This window comes from Oncorhynchus keta, chromosome 28 (genome assembly GCF_023373465.1).
Source record: "Oncorhynchus keta strain PuntledgeMale-10-30-2019 chromosome 28, Oket_V2, whole genome shotgun sequence".
Classification (NCBI taxonomy): domain Eukaryota; kingdom Metazoa; phylum Chordata; class Actinopteri; order Salmoniformes; family Salmonidae; genus Oncorhynchus; species Oncorhynchus keta.
The window spans coordinates 68,814,711-68,830,944 of record NC_068448.1 but is presented as its reverse complement, the minus strand read 5'-3'; the positions used below and the strand labels follow the sequence as shown (position 1 = coordinate 68,830,944).

At 43.1% G+C, this 16,234-nt stretch overlaps 2 protein-coding genes across 5 annotated transcripts in view; both read left to right on the top strand.

The window, feature by feature from the left end:
• LOC118371119 (LIM zinc-binding domain-containing Nebulette-like) overlaps positions 1 to 16,234 on the top strand; it is an 80,164-nt gene that overhangs the window by 51,617 nt on the left and 12,313 nt on the right. The gene's annotated exons all lie outside the window — the stretch shown is intronic.
• Positions 1 to 16,234, top strand: part of LOC118371120 (nebulette-like) — a 34,001-nt gene that overhangs the window by 9,641 nt on the left and 8,126 nt on the right. For all 4 annotated transcript variants that reach the window (XR_008083913.1, XR_008083914.1, XM_035756442.2 and 1 more), the window contains 5 exons: positions 1,975 to 2,077; positions 3,490 to 3,594; positions 4,033 to 4,143; positions 4,352 to 4,458; positions 6,280 to 6,390. Coding sequence is in view for 2 of the 4 variants with exons in the window: in XM_035756442.2 (XP_035612335.1) it covers positions 4,083 to 4,143; positions 4,352 to 4,458; positions 6,280 to 6,390 (279 nt within the window). In the remaining 2 variants the exon portion in view is untranslated. The remainder of the gene's footprint in view (positions 1 to 1,974; positions 2,078 to 3,489; positions 3,595 to 4,032; positions 4,144 to 4,351; positions 4,459 to 6,279; positions 6,391 to 16,234) is intronic.

The following is a 16,234-nucleotide window of genomic DNA, read 5'->3' as shown; positions in this document are numbered from 1 at the left end:
AGAAGTCCCCACCCCCTCATTTTCCCTCTTAACTTATTGAGAAAAAAGTGTGTGTGTGGGGGGGAGGGCAGGATGGTTAGAAAGGTTTTGAATATTTCCTCGTTGTCTCTTAACATAATAGACCAATTAGTTTGCAACATGAATCTGTTTAATTACAAAGTGTCATTCTGTGATACAGAACAATTCCGACATGTCTCAACGTGCTCCCTAATTAAGACACCCACAACTAAGTGGAGATAAAACTTTTAGAAACTGCTGGCCATAAAATGTAACACCAGAGTGGAGAGGCACTCTGGCTTTTTGAATACTTTTGGCAGGATGGAAGACATGGTAGCAGGACATAAAGGATTAACACTATATTACTTCATTGTAACTTTATTCTGTTGCATGTTCAAGAGGGGTCTCTTTTCCTCTCTTCAGCTTCTGAGTTCCCTAGTTGAATAAATGGAAAGGCCATCTCTATTCCCCCTGTTCTGGAGACTTTTACTGTGCCAAGTAATGATGCTGACAAAATGCCACGGGTCAAATACTGTATATGCCTCCATTGTAATGCAATGCCAGTGGTTGGCGTCAGTGTCCATATGGAAAAGCACTGATAAGCAGTATCAGAATTGGCTAGCTGGGCTTTTGTCCCCTTTATGCTATAGCTACAATATACACTGTAACACAACCGGTACAGTCTGACAATGTGCCAAGTAGACCCATACGCTTAAATTACTGTATTCTTTAATTAATAATTAGCTCTTAGTGCGCGGTCACCTATAGAAATGGCCTTATTAGTAATTTGTCATTACCTAATTAGCTTACAATAAGCTTATCTGGAACCATTATGAAGCCAGACATATCAGCTGACACACTCCAGGTGTTTAACTGTTGGCAGACTGTAGCTACACTATGTGCTGTGTTCTTCTGTCAGGCTTCGGCTGCTTAAGCCCGCCTTGCACAAAACCTGTCTTTGCAAGTCAGTGCAGTGTTCTGGTAAGTGACGTAAGTAAGATTTATCCTCTTGTGTTCTCTGATACATACATCTTGTTGTTATTGTGAGAGGTTGTGGCAGGTTTCACTGCAGAGTCCAGTAATGAGATGTAGATTTATCCTCTTGTGTTCTCTGATACATACATCTTGTTGTTATTGTGAGAGGTTGTGGCAGGTTTCACTGTTAATGAGATGTAGATTTATCCTCTTGTGTTCTCTGATACATACAGAGTCTTGTGTGTTATCCTCTTGTGTTCTCTGATACATACATCTTGTTGTTATTGTGAGGTTGTGGCAGGTTTCACTGCAGAGTCCAGTAATGAGATGTAGATTTATCCTCTTGTGTTCTCTGATACATACATCTTGTTGTTATTGTGAGAGGTTGTGGCAGGTTTCACTGCAGAGTCCAGTAATGAGATGTAGATTTATCCTCTTGTGTTCTCTGATACATACATCTTGTTGTTATTGTGAGAGGTTGTGGCAGGTTTCACTGCAGGGTCCAGTAATGAGATGTAGATTTATCCTCTTGTGTTCTCTGATACATACATCTTGTTGTTATTGTGAGAGGTTGTGGCAGGTTTCACTGCAGGGTCCAGTAATGAGATGTAGATTTATCCTCTTGTGTTCTCTGATACATACATCTTGTTGTTATTGTGAGAGGTTGTGGCAGGTTTCACTGCAGGGTCCAGTAATGAGATGTAGATTTATCCTCTTGTGTTCTCTGATACATACATCTTGTTGTTATTGTGAGAGGTTGTGGCAGGTTTCACTGCAGGGTCCAGTAATGGATCGTAGGCACCTGTCAAGGGTTAGGAGAAAAGCAGCCTTTCTTCTGGCCTGTGTAGATATCTCTTATGTTGAAAACAATATGTTTGTATTGACCAGTATTTTACTGTTTGTCATGGCACCATGTTATTAAAATAATAAAGTTGTCCATCGAACTAGGTGGATGGTGGTGAGCCTAAGACAAAATAACAACTCTCTCCTGCTATCCTGTAGGTGAAGTACAAGGAGGTTTATGAGAAATCCAAAGGTCCAGAACCTCTTCATCCCTGATGTAGAGTTGCAGCATTCCAAGAACATCCTCGCTTTCATCTCTGAGGTGAGTTGGCATAATTCTCTGTCTCTCTGTCTCTCTGTCTCTCTCTCTTCTCTCTTCTCTCTTCTCTCTCTCCTCTCTCTCTCTCCTTTTCCTGGCACATTGTCACCTGGGCAAGCAATAGACACAATACATTCCTCAGCATAACAAAGGTACAGTCGTCCTTCTGAACTGAGCTACAGTACAGGAATGAAACTTCTCAGGGATGTCACCATGAGGCCGATGGTGATTTTGAAACAGCTACAGACTTCAATGGCCGTGATGGGAGAAAAACTGAGGATGGATTAACAACATTGTAGTTACTCCACAATACTAACCTAAATGACAGTGGAATAAAAAATATTCCAAAACATGCATCCTGTATGCAACAAGGCACTAAAGTTATACTACAAGGAAACACGGCAATTAAAGGAATAAACCTTTTGGCCTAAATGCAAAGCCTTATGGTTGGGTCAAATCCAACACAACACATCACTGAGTAACTGCCTCCTTATTTTCATGCATGGTGGTGACTGCGTCATGAAATGGGTATGCTTGTCATCGGCAAAGACTGGAGTTTCCAGGATAAAATGAAACGCGATGGAGCTAAGATGGAGCTAAGTACAGGAAAAATCCTAGAGGAAAACCTGCTTCAGTCTGCTTTACACCAGACACTGAGTGGGGAATTGACCTTTCAGCAGGACAAAAACCTACAACACAAGGCCAAATCTACACTGGAGTTGCTTACCAAGAAGACAGTGAATGTTCCTCAGTGGCCAAGTAACAGTTTTGACTTAAATCTGCTTGAATATCCATGGTAACACTTGAAAATTGCTGTCTAGCCATGATCCCCAACACCTTGACAGAGCTTGAAGCATTCTGAAAAGAATAATGGCAAATATTGTATAATCCAGGTGTGCAAAGCTCTTAGAGACTTACCCAAATCATTTCTAACATGTATTGATTCAGGGGAGTGAATACTTATCTAATCAAGGTATATCAAGGTATAATTAATTTGTAAGAAATGTTAGAATGTTTTTGACATTTTGACATTATAGATTATTTTGTGTAGATCGTTGACAAAAAATGACAGAATCCCAATTTTGTAACAAAATACTTATGATACCCACTGTAATTCAGAGGAAACGCTTCGTTACTGACAAATACATTCATTACATCAGTATTAAACGTCAGTGTACCTGTCCATCTAATGGAATAAAGTCTGAGCTTTCTAAAATGAAGCAAATCTCTGCCTTTGTTATCTGACTGATCCAAAGCTTTTTTTACCATGAATTAGTCCACTGTCAGAAGTTTATTTGGGTATGACTTATTTCTGGATTTCTCTTTCTGTTGTTGTGCAGCACTCCTCCTATTCTCCTTTGTTTGCTGAACCACAGAGGACGACCTCAACTCACATCCATTTCTTTGCTTTACAGTTCAAGTACAAAGGTGAGAAAGTCTCCTCTGGTTCGGCTTACTCTCAACTCCCTGAGACGATGGAGACAGAGAGAGCTCAAGAGCTCACAGAGACGCAGAGCAAGGTGAGTGCAAATTTTCCTCAGAGACATGAATATTAATGCCAATGGGAACATTGCAAGTTTTATATGACTAGTTATAAAATCTTTATGAATATATGACAGTATCCCCAAACACGCCAGACACATTTTTGCTTGTATAATTAAGCAATAAGGACCGAGGAGGTGTGGTATATGGCAAATATAGCACAGCTAAGGCCTGTCCTTATGCACGACGCGATGCGGAGTGCCTGGACACAGCCCTTAGCCGTGGTATTTTGGCGATTTATCACAAACCCCCGAGCAGCCTTATTGCTATTATAAACGTTTTGTCATACACGTGGTACATGGTCTGATATACCATGGCTTTTAGCCAATCAGAATTCAGGGCTTGAACCACCCAGTTTATAATATTAAGTATCCAAATCCATGATGTATTCATTGTCTTTTCTTCTACCCTCCAAGTACAAAGAGAGCGGGAAGAAAAATATCTCCCATCCGGTCTAGCTGATACCATGGATACCCAATCTGTCAGAAATGTGTCTGAACTGCAAAGTCAGGTGAAAAGAGCAGCAGGTATGCCATTCTCTTTTGGGGGATAGTTCACCCACAGTTCACACACATGTTCTTACTTTAATGACAATGTTAGCGAGACAAGCAGCTTACAGATTTTTACACTGTTAAGATGTTTACACCTCTGATACGGACTGAAGTCAATCGTAGTTTATGTAATTTATCTGTGTTGGTTTGAATCCCTACATTGGTTTCAATAATTGTCTTTCAGACGAAGTACAAGAAGGCAGTGAAGAAGAAGGCAAGGTCTCTCTACTCTGTGATGCAAAAGACTCTGGAGACCCAACATGCCAAGCGGTCTCCCAGCTCCAGAGCCAGGTACAATACAGTAGCCCTACAGCGCTGACCACCACTCATCACACTGAAAGGACATCTCTGTTTCATCAGTAGCGCCGCTAATGAAATAAGAGCTTGGATGTGAACCCTAACTTCTACTTATTTTCTGTAGTCATGCATTGATGTCAACAGCTACTGTACAGCCGTGGCCAAAGGTTTTGAGAATGACACAAATATTCATTTCCACAACGTTTGCTGCTTCAGTGTCTTTAGATATTTTTGTCAGACGTTACTATGGAATACTGAAGTATAATTACGAGTATTTCATAAGCGTCAAAGGCTTTTATTGACAATTACATGAAGTTGATGCAAAGAGTCAATATTTGTAGTGTTGACCCTTCTTTTTCAAGACCTCTGCAATCCGCCCTGACATGCTGTCAATTAACTTCTGGGCCACATCCTGACTGATGGCAGCCCATTCTTGCATAATCAATGCTTGGAGTTTGTCAGAATTTGTGGGGTTTTGATTGTCTACCCGCCTCTTGAGGATTGACTACAAGTTCTCAATGGGATTGAGGTCTGGGGAGTTTCCATGCCATGGACCCAAAATATCGATGTTTTGTTCCCCGAGCCACTTAGTTATCACTTTTGCCTTATGGCAAGGTGCTCCATCATGCTGGAAAAGGCATTGTTCGTCACTAAACCGTTCCTGGATGGTTGGGAGAAGTTGCTTTCGGAGAATGTGTTGGTACCATTCTTTATTCATGGCTGTGTTCTTAGGAAAAATTGTAAGTGAGCCCACTCCCTTGGCTGAGAAGCAACCCCACACATGAATGGTCTCAGGATGCTTTACTGTTGGCATGACACAGGACTGATGGTAGCGCTCACCTTGTCTTCTCCGGACAAGCTTTTTTCCGGATGCCCCAAACAATCAGAAAGTTAATTCATCAGAGAAAATGACTTTACCCCAGTCCTCAGCAGTCCAATCGCTGTACCTTTTGCAGTCTGTCCCTGATGTTTTTCTTGGAGAGAAGTGGCTTCTTTGCTGCCCTTCTTGACACCAGGCCATCCTCCAAAAGTCTTCGCCTCACTGTGCGTGCAGATGCACTCACACATGCCTGCTGCCATTCCTGAGCAAGCTCTGTACTGGTGGTGCCCCGATCCCTCAGCTGATTCAACTTTAGGAGATGGTCCTGGCGCTTGCTGTACTTTCTTGGGCGCCCTGAAGCCTTATTCACAACAATTGAACCGCTCTCCTTGAAGTTCTTGATGATCCGATAAATGGTTGATTTAGGTGCAATCTTACTGGCAGCAATATCCTTGCTGGTGAAGCCCTTTTTGTGCAAAGCAATGATGACTGCATGTGTTTCCATGCAGGTAACCACGGCTGACAGAGGAAGAACATTGATTCCAAGCACCACCCTCCTTTTGAAGCTTCCAGTCTGTTATTCGAACTCAATCAGCATGACAGAGTGATCTCCAGCCTTGTCCTTGTCAACACTCACACCTGTGTTAATGAGAGAATCACTGACATGATGTCAGCTGGTCCTTTTGTGGCAGGGCTGAAATGCAGTGGAAATTTTTGGGGGGGATTCAGTTCATTTGCATGGCAAAGAGGGACTTGGCAATTCATCTGATCACTCTTCATAACATTCTGGAGTATATGCAAATTTCCATCATACTAACTGAGGCAGCAGACTTTGAAAATGTATATTTGCGTCATTCTCAAAACTTTGGGCCACGACTGTAGGTTTCCATCCATTTGGTGACAGATTTTCATGTGAATATTTAAAAACTTCCGTTGCATTTTCAACTCTACTGGTTTTGTGTTTGTGTGGGTGTGGGCATGGGCGTGGGCGGCAGGCCAAGTACAAGGAGGCAGGGAAGCAGCGGTTCTCCACTCCTCTCTACTCAAAGCTTCCAGAGACTTTGGAGACTCAGCACGCCAAAGAGGCCTCCCAGCTACAGAGCGTGGTGAGTCATACGCACGCACGCACGCACGCACGCATGCACGCACGCACGCACGCACGCACACACACACACACACACACACACACACACACACACACACACACACACACACACAGTCAGGATTAACAGGATCTGTTTTCATATGATGTGTATTCGTAAGGTATTCAGACCCCTTTTCCACATTTTGTTACGTTACAGCCTTATTCTAAAATGTATTACAAAAATAATAGGTGCATCCTGTTTCCATTGATCATCCTTGAGATGTTTATACAATTTGATTGGAGTCCACCTGTGGTAAATTCAATTGATTGGACATGATTTGGAAAGGCACACACCTGTCTATATAAGGTCCCTCAGTTGACAGTTCATGTCAGAGCAAGAACCAAGCCATGAAGTCAAAGGAATTTTCCCTAGCGCTCCGAGACATGATTGTGTCGAGGCACAGATCTGGGGAAGGGTACCAAAACATTTCTGCAGCATTGAAGGTCCCCAAGAACACAGTGGCCTCCATCAGGTTTGGAACCATAAAGACTCTTCCTAGAGCTCACCGACCAGCCAAACTGAGCAATCGGGGGAGAAGGCCTTAGTCAGGGAACCCGATGGTTACTCTGACAGAGCTCTAGAGTTCATCTGTGGTGATGGGAAAACCTTCCAGAAGGACAACCATCTCTGCAGCACTCCACCAATCTGGCCTTTATGGTAGAGTGTGCAGACATAAGCCACGCCTCAGTAAAAGGTACATGACAGCCCGCTTAGAGTTTGCCAAAAAGGCACCTAAAGACTCTCAGACCATGAGAAATAAGATTCTCTAGACTGATGAAACCAAGATTGAACTCTTTGGCCTGAATTCCAAGCGTCACATCTGGAGGAAACCAGGTACCATCCCTACGGTGAAGCATGGTGGTGGCAGCATCATGCTTTGGGGATGTTTTTCAGCGTCAGGGACTCTGAGACTAGTCAGGATCGAGGGAAATGAATCTCGGAGCAAAGTACAGAGAGATCCTTGATGAAAACCTGCTCCAGAGCACTCAGGACCTCAGACTGGGGCGAAGGTTCACCTTCCAATAGGACAGCAACCCTAAGCATACAGCCAAGACAACGCAGGAGCACTGGGATATTTACAGTGAGGTAAGGCAGCATGACAAATTTATGCCACCAAACCTTTTGCAAAAAATGACAATTTAAAAGACACATTACCTGGATCCACAGAAATCAAAGAGATGTCCTTTTCAGGTGAAATACACAGAGGACGGTAAAAGGAAAGCTTTCCAGTAACCTTTATTCCTTGCTGCCAGAAACAGCGAACACACAATTTGCCAAGCAGCAATCACAATTCTGAAGTGAGGTGTTCTGCTCAGATTAATTTAGTTTGACTTTGACCGGTCTACAATATACCTCTTCCACACTTTGTCTATGTCATAAAGTACTCCATCTACTGTATAGCTCAAACAATATCTCATTATGTTGACATCAGTGTGTGTGTGAGCGTGTGCATGTGTGTCAGGACACACAAGGGCGGTATTGAAGCTATGGAACATTTTCTTCTGCAACGTGACCCTAATGAACTACCTTCCAGTGCATGCATTATAACATTGGCTGAAATAGTACTCACACATAACTATTTCATGTTTCTAAATTATTTCTTTATTCAGACGAAGGGTACTGCTATGGGATCCCCATAGCTCCTAACTATGCTCATTTGTATGTGGGTTATATGGAGAAACAGTTTTCAATCCTCTCAAAAATGTTTTCTTGCCTAACATCATTATTTGGAAACGGTATATTGATGATATTTTTGTTCTATAGAGGGGTGATGCAAAACAGCTCCAGGCGTTCCATACTTTTCTTAACTCCTGTTCTGATCATTTGAGATTTACTATGCAATCTGATACATGTCAAATCAGTTTTCTTGATCTTCTGATCTTGTGTGAAGATAATGATCTTTACAGGAAGCCTACTGATCGTAACAGTTTGTTGAGAGCTGATAGTTGTCACCCTCTTACCTTGAAAAATAGTTTGCCCTACAGCCAATTCTGTTGAATCAAAAGAATTTGCAAAAAACAATCAGATTTCGACAGAAATATGGCTGAGACGCAAAGAAAGTTCAGGGAGAGGTGCTACAAAAATGATCAGATTAATATTGCCATTGAGAAAATTCAAAACAAAACTAGACATGACCTTTTTCAAGGTCAGTCTCGCAAAAAGACGCATTCCTGTGTTCTAACTATCCGCTTTTCAAAGCGTCCTGAACAAATTAAGGGAATTTTTCACAAACATTGGCACATTCTAAAATCCGATGATAGTCTCGTCGTATTCTCGCGGGGCAGAAATCACAGAGACCAATTGGTACACTCAAACACTCTGTGTTTGTGATTATACCTTGGTAAAGACAGCTTGACTGTCAAAATGTTGGTAATTACATTTTTGCATCTGAGCTCCTAGAGTGTGTGGCTCTCTTTTATTTTCAAAGACATTGGTGGCACCTTAATTAGGGAGGAAGGGCTTGAGGTAATGACTGGAGCAGAATGGTGGAAGGGTATCAAATACATTAAACATGGTTTCCATGTGTTTGATGCCATTCCATTTGCTCCGTTCCAGCCATTATTTTGAGCCGTCCTCCCCTCAGCAGCCTCCACTGGTGTGTAGTTATTCATTTAGAATATGTTACTATAGGAATAATTTGTCTCTTTGAATTCACTCATCTTGATTTTCATATTGAAAAAACACTTCATTTTGTGGGGGGTTTTGCAAAACTTTAGCAAAATTACAAAAGTGACACGCAGGAACTGTCCATCTGCTTGTACGCACAACTCCCTGAAACCATCCTTACATGTTATGTTTCAACCTTTTCAGCACCCTTTATATAGCATAAGGTATGTCATGACATTGGCCTGGGGGTAGGTTTATGACAGTCATAAATACCTCTTCCCCCCTTTTTCCTCTCTCTACCCTACTGATGTTACATTTGCAAACACCTTGGTTAACATAGAGATTCTGGGAACATCAGAAGGTGGGGGGAAATTAACTATATTCTGGTAATCCGACCAATTGAACATATGCAGTGGTACTGCAGGGTTCACCAACTACGTCATTTCCGGTCACAACTTGCAGGCTTGTTTTCGAATTGCTGTGCGTTTGTTGCCAACCTATTTTGCTACCTGACAACTTTACGGGTTTCACTTTTTAATTACCGTTCATATATTTATTTACTTTTTCCTCAACTTTTTCACTCCGGACGCTTTATCTGGACACGATTCGTCAGGACCTCCAACAGCCGAAGCTAAGTAGTAACATTAACATGATGCCTTCTAATTGCAGCCGCTGTGCTCGCCTTACGGCGAGGATAGCTGTACTGCAAGCCCAGCTTCAGACGCAATCGTTAGGCAAGGGTAATTTCAGTGTAGGAAAGGATGAAACAGCGTCTGTGCCACCAGTAAGTACAGATAGTAGTATAAATCCCTGGCACAGTCCCCGCAGCCGGACAACTTTCTCACGGTTTCTGGAAGGAAATGCTGTAGGAACGCTCAACCGGTGTCGCTCATTCAGCAGACAGAAACTTTCAACCGGTTCTCCCCATTAAGCAGCGGGTCGGTGTCAGAGGCCGAGTCTTCTCTGGTCTCTACTCCTCCCGTTACGGGGTCTGAGACGCCGAAGCTTCCCACCATTAGCTCTGACAAATTGAAAACTCTAGTCATTGGCGACTCCATTACCCGCAGTATTAGACTTAAAGCGAATCATCCAGCGATCATACACTGTTTACCCGGGGCAGGGCTACCGACGTTAAGGCTAATCTGAAGATGGTGCTGGCTAAAGCTAAAACTGGCGAGTGTAGAGAGTATAGAGATATTGTTATCCACGTCGGCACCAACGATGTTAGGATGAAACAGTCAGAGATCACCAAGCGCAACATAGCTTCTGCGTGCATATCAGCTAGAAAGATGTGTCGGCATCGAGTAATTGTCTCTGGCCCCTCCCAGTTAGGGGAGTGATGAGCTCTACAGCAGAGTCTCACAACTCAATCGCTGGTTGAAAACTGTTTTCTGCCCCTCCCAAAAGATAGAATTTGTAGATAATTGGCCCTCTTTCTGGGACTCACCCACAAACAGGACCAAGCCTGACCTGCTGAGGAGTGACGGACTCCATCCTAGCTGGAGGGGTGCTCTCATCTTATCTGCCAACATAGACAGGGCTCTAACTCCTCTAGCTCCACAATGAAATAGGGTGCAGGCCAGGCAGCAGGCTATTAGCCAGCCTGCCAGCATAGTGGAGTCTGCCACTAGCATAGTCAGTGTAGTCAGCTCAGCTATCACCATTGAGACCGTGTCTGTGCCTCGACCTAGGTTGGGCAAAACTAAACATGGCGGTGTTCGCCTTAGCAATCTCACTAGGATAAAGACCACCTCCATTCCTGTCATTACTGAAAGAGATCATGATACCTCACATCTCAAAATAGGGCTACTTAATGTTAGATCCCTTACTTCAAAGGCAATTATAGTCAATGAACTAATCACTGATCATAATCTTGATGTGATTGGCCTGACTGAAACATGGCTTAAGCCTGATGAATTTACTGTGTTAAATGAGGCCTCACCTCCTGGCTACACTAGTGACCATATCCCCCGTGCATCCCGCAAAGGCGGAGGTGTTGCTAACATTTACGATAGCAAATTTCAATTTACAAAAAAAAAATGACGTTTTTCGTCTTTTGAGCTTCTAGTCATGAAATCTATGCAGCCTACTCAATCACTTTTTATAGCTACTGTTTACAGGCCTCCTGGGCCATATACAGCGTTTCTCACTGAGTTCCCTGAATTCCTATCAGACCGTGTAGTCATTGCAGATAATATTCTAATCTTTGGTGACTTTAATATTCACATGGAAAAGTCCACAGACCCACTCCAAAAGGCTTTTGGAGCCATCATCGACTCAGTGGGTTTTGTCCAACATGTCTCTGGACCCACTCACTGTCACAGTCATACGCTGGACCTAGTTTTGTCCCATGGAATAAATGTTGTGGATCTTAATGTTTTTCCTCATAATCCTGGACTATCGGACCACCATTTTATTACGTTTGCAATTGCAACAAATAATCTGCTCAGACCCCAACCAAGGAACATCAAAAGTCGTGCTATAAATTCACAGACAACACAAAGATTCCTTGATGCCCTTCCAGACTCCCTCTGCCTACCCAAGGACGCCAGAGGACAAAAATCCGTTAACCACCTAACTGAGGATCTCAATTTAACCTTGCGCAATACCCTAGATGCAGTTGCACCCCTAAAAACTAAAAAAATGTCTCATAAGAAACTAGCTCCCTGGTACACAGAAAATACCCGAGCTCTGAAGCAAGCTTCCAGAAAATTGGAACGGAAATGGCGCCACACCAAACTGGAAGTCTTCCGACTAGCTTGGAAGGACGGTACCCTGCAGTACCGAAGAGCCCTTACTGCTGCTCGATCGTCCTATTTTTCTAACTTAATTGAGGAAAATAAGAACAATCCGAAATTCCTTTTTGATACTGTGGCAAAGCTAACTAAAAAGCAGCATTCCCCAAGAGAGGATGACTTTCACTTTAGCAGTGATAAATTCATGAACTTCTTTGAGGAAAAGATTATGATTATTAGAAAGCAAATTACGGACTCCTCTTTAAACCTGCGTATTCCTCCAAACCTCAGTTGTCCTGAGTCTGCACAACTCTGCCAGGACCTAGGATCAAGAGAGACGCTCAAGTGTTTTAGTACTATATCTCTTGACACAATGATGAAAATAATCATGGCCTCTAAACCTTCAAGCTGTATACTGGACCCTATTCCAACTAAACTACTGAAAGAGCTGCTTCCTGTGCTTGGCCCTCCTATGTTGAACATAATAAACGGCTCTCTATCCACTGGATGTGTACCAAACTCACTAAAAGTGGCAGTAATAAAGCCTCTCTTGAAAAAGCCAAACCTTGACCCAGAAAATATAAAAAACTATCGGCCTATATCGAATCTTCCATTCCTCTCAAAGATTTTAGAGAAGGCTGTTGCGCAGCAACTCACTGCCTTCCTGAAGACAAACAATGTATACGAAATGCTTCAGTCTGGTTTTAGACCCCATCATAGCACTGAGACGGCACTTGTGAAGGTGGTAAATGACATTTTAATGGCATCGGACCGAGCTCTGCATCTGTCCTCGTGCTCCTAGACCTTAGTGCTGCTTTTGATACCATCGATCACCACATTCTTTTGGAGAGATTGGAAACCCAAATTGGTCTACACGGACATGTTCTGGCCTGGTTTAGGTCTTATCTGTCGGAAAGATATCAGTTTGTCTCTGTGAATGGTTTGTCCTCTGACAAATCAACTGTACATTTCGGTGTTCCTCAAGGTTCTGTTTTAGGACCACTATTGTTTTCACTATATATTTTACCTCTTGGGGATGTTATTCGAAAACATAATGTAAACTTTCACTGCTATGCGGATGACACACAGCTGTACATTTCAATGAAACATGGTGAAGCCCCAAAATTGCCCTCGCTAGAAGCATGTGTTTCAGACATAAGGAAGTGGATGGCTGCAAACTTTCTACTATTAAACTCGGACAAAACAGAGATGCTTGTTCTAGGTCCCAAGAAACAAAGAGATCTTCTGTTGAATCTGACAATTAATCTTAATGGTTGTACAGTCGTCTCAAATAAAACTGTGAAGGACCTCGGCGTTACTCTGGACCCTGATCTCTCTTTTGAAGAACATATCAAGACCATTTCGAGGACAGCTTTTTTCCATCTACGTAACATTGCAAAAATCAGAAACTTTCTGTCCAAAAATGATGCAGAAAAATTAATCCATGCTTTTGTCACTTCTAGGTTAGACTACTGCAATGCTCTATTTTCCGGCTACCCGGATAAAGCACTAAATAAACTTCAGTTAGTGCTAAATACGGCTGCTAGAATCCTGACTAGAACCAAAAAATTTGATCATATTACTCCAGTGCTAGCCTCTCTACACTGGCTTCCTGTCAAAGCAAGGGCTGATTTCAAGGTTTTACTGCTAACCTACAAAGCATTACATGGGCTTGCTCCTACCTACCTCTCTGATTTGGTCCTGCCGTACATACCTACACGTACGCTACGGTCACAAGACGCAGGCCTCCTAATTGTCCCTAGAATTTCTAAGCAAACAGCTGGAGGCAGGGCTTTCTCCTATAGAGCTCCATTTTTATGGAACGGTCTGCCTACCCATGTCAGAGACGCAAACTCGGTCTCAACCTTTAAGTCTTTACTGAAGACTCATCTCTTCAGTGGGTCATATGATTGAGTGTAGTCTGGCCCAGGAGTGGGAAGGTGAATGGAAAGGCTCTGGAGCAACGAACCGCCCTTGCTGTCTCTGCCTGGCCGGTTCCCCTCTTTCCACTGGGATTCTCTGCCTCTAACCCTGTTACGGGGCTGAGTCACTGGCTTGCTGGGGCTCTCTCGTGCCGTCCCTGGGGGTGCGTCACCTGGGTGGGTTGATTCACTGTTGTGGTCGGCCTGTCTGGGTTGCCCCCCTTGGGTTGTACCGTGGCGGAGATCTTTGTGGGCTATACTCGGCCTTGTCTCAGGATGGTGAGTTGGTGGTTGAAGATATCCCTCTAGTGGTGTGGGGGCTGTGCTTTGGCAAAGTGGGTGGGGTTATATCCTTCCTGTTTGGCCCTGTCCGGGGTGTCCTCGGATGGGGCCACAGTGTCTCCTGACCCCTCCTGTCTCAGCCTCCAGTATTTATGCTGCAGTAGTTTATGTGTCGGGGGGCTAGGGTCAGTTTGTTATATCTGGAGTACTTCTCCTGTCCTATTCGGTGTCCTGTGTGAATCTAAGTGTGCGTTCTCTAATTCTCTCCTTCTCTCTTTCTTTCTCTCTCTCGGAGGACCTGAGCCCTAGGACCATGCCCCAGGACTACCTGACATGATGACTCCTTGCTGTCCCCAGTCCACCTGGCCATGCTGCTGCTCCAGTTTTAACTGGCCTGGGCCCTAGGACCATGTCCCAGGACTACCTGACATGAGGACTCCTTGCTGTCCCCAGTCCACCTGGCCATGCTCCTGCTCCAGTTTCAACTGTTCTGCCTTACTATTATTCAACCATGCTGGGTCATTTATGAACATTTGAACATCTTGGCCACGTTCTGTTATAATCTCCACCCGGCACAGCCAAAAGAGGACTGGCCACCCCACATATGCTCTCTCTAATTCTCTCTTTCTTTCTCTCTCTCTCGGAGGACCTGAGCCCTAGGACAGTGCCCCAGGACTACCTGACATGATGGCTCCTTGCTGTCCCCATTCCACCTGACTGCTGCTGCTCCAGTTTCAACTGTTCTGCCTTATTATTATTCGACCATGCTGGTCATTTATGAACATTTGAACATCTTGGTCATGTTCTGTTATAATCTCTACCCGGCACAGCCAGAAGAGGACTGGCCACCCCACATAGCCCGGTTCCTCTCTAGGTTTCTTCCTAGGTTTTGGCCTTTCTAGGGAGTTTTCCTAGCCACCGTGCTTTTACACCTGCATTGTTTGCTGTTTGGGGTTTTAGGCTGGTTCTGTACAGCACTTTGAGATATCAGCTGATGTACGAAGGGCTATATAAATAAATTTGATTTGATTTTGATTTGATTTACTTAATGAATATGATGTCAGTTCGGTTGTCATCTGAGGCATTCTCATCAATGATAAGATGACATAAACTCTACAGTGGAAAGTCTACACATCAGAGTTATCGGATTCACATGGAATTGTTGTTCAATTGAAATGTTTGAATATTAAATTATTTGTGATGGGATGAAATGTGATTTTAGCTTCTAAAATGTGAGATTTGGGTTTTCATGAGTGAATTAGGTCCGACTCAGTGGTCCGCCCACGTGAAGAGACAGGTTGTAAACTATGAAACACCCCTTTTCTCCCTTCCTATATAAAGCCTTGATGACAATATAACCTCCTGTTCCGAGGATGTGAGGACGACGGTCCGATGTCAGAATGGTTCAGATAATAACTACAGAACGAAGCTAACATCAGCGTGAGCTTTGGTTGCGAATGGTATGAACTTTGAACTATTATTCACTACAGAAGTGATACCTCCTGGCTGTTGAGTTAGCAATAGCAGCTGCAAACGAGGGTTAGGAAGGAACAGACAGAGTATCCCGTCTATCACACAATAACGTTACTACAATGTATGCAATTGACAACCAGAGACATTCTTCAAAGGACTCGGTTTGGCAACACGGCCTTCCATCTACCACCAACCTACTGAAGCGCAGCTCAGAGTAAATATTTATTGCATTTTCCTTTTCCAAATGGGCGGTAATTTAGAATGCATAAGATATTGTATTTACGATAGCACAGCTTCTTCCTTTGGTTCTCAGTCTTCCCGCTCTTTCACTCAAACCCAGACCCTTTTCTTTTGTGTAACAAGCTGTCATATCTGCTAGGGACGTTTTCCTTTATGACGTCATTTGTAATCAAGTTATGATTAATTATGTGTATGTGTAATTCTGTGTGATTAGTTAGGTATTTAGTAAAGAAATAATTAAACACAATTTTGCATTGCTGATTCAACTTGTTAGCCAGGGTTCGTGAAGATAACCAAGAATTTACAACTTTCAGATGAGACTGAATTAAGGTGACGATTAATATTGACTGCTATTGATGTAAAATATTACTAGGTCTTTAAGAGTTTATTCGGAAGATAACAGCTCTATAAATATTATTTTGTGGTGCCCCGACTCTCTAGTTAATTACATTTACATGATTAGCTCAATCAGGTAATATTGATTACGGATAAATTATTTTAAAGAATAGCATGTGATATCACTTAATCTGGCATAGCCAAAGACAC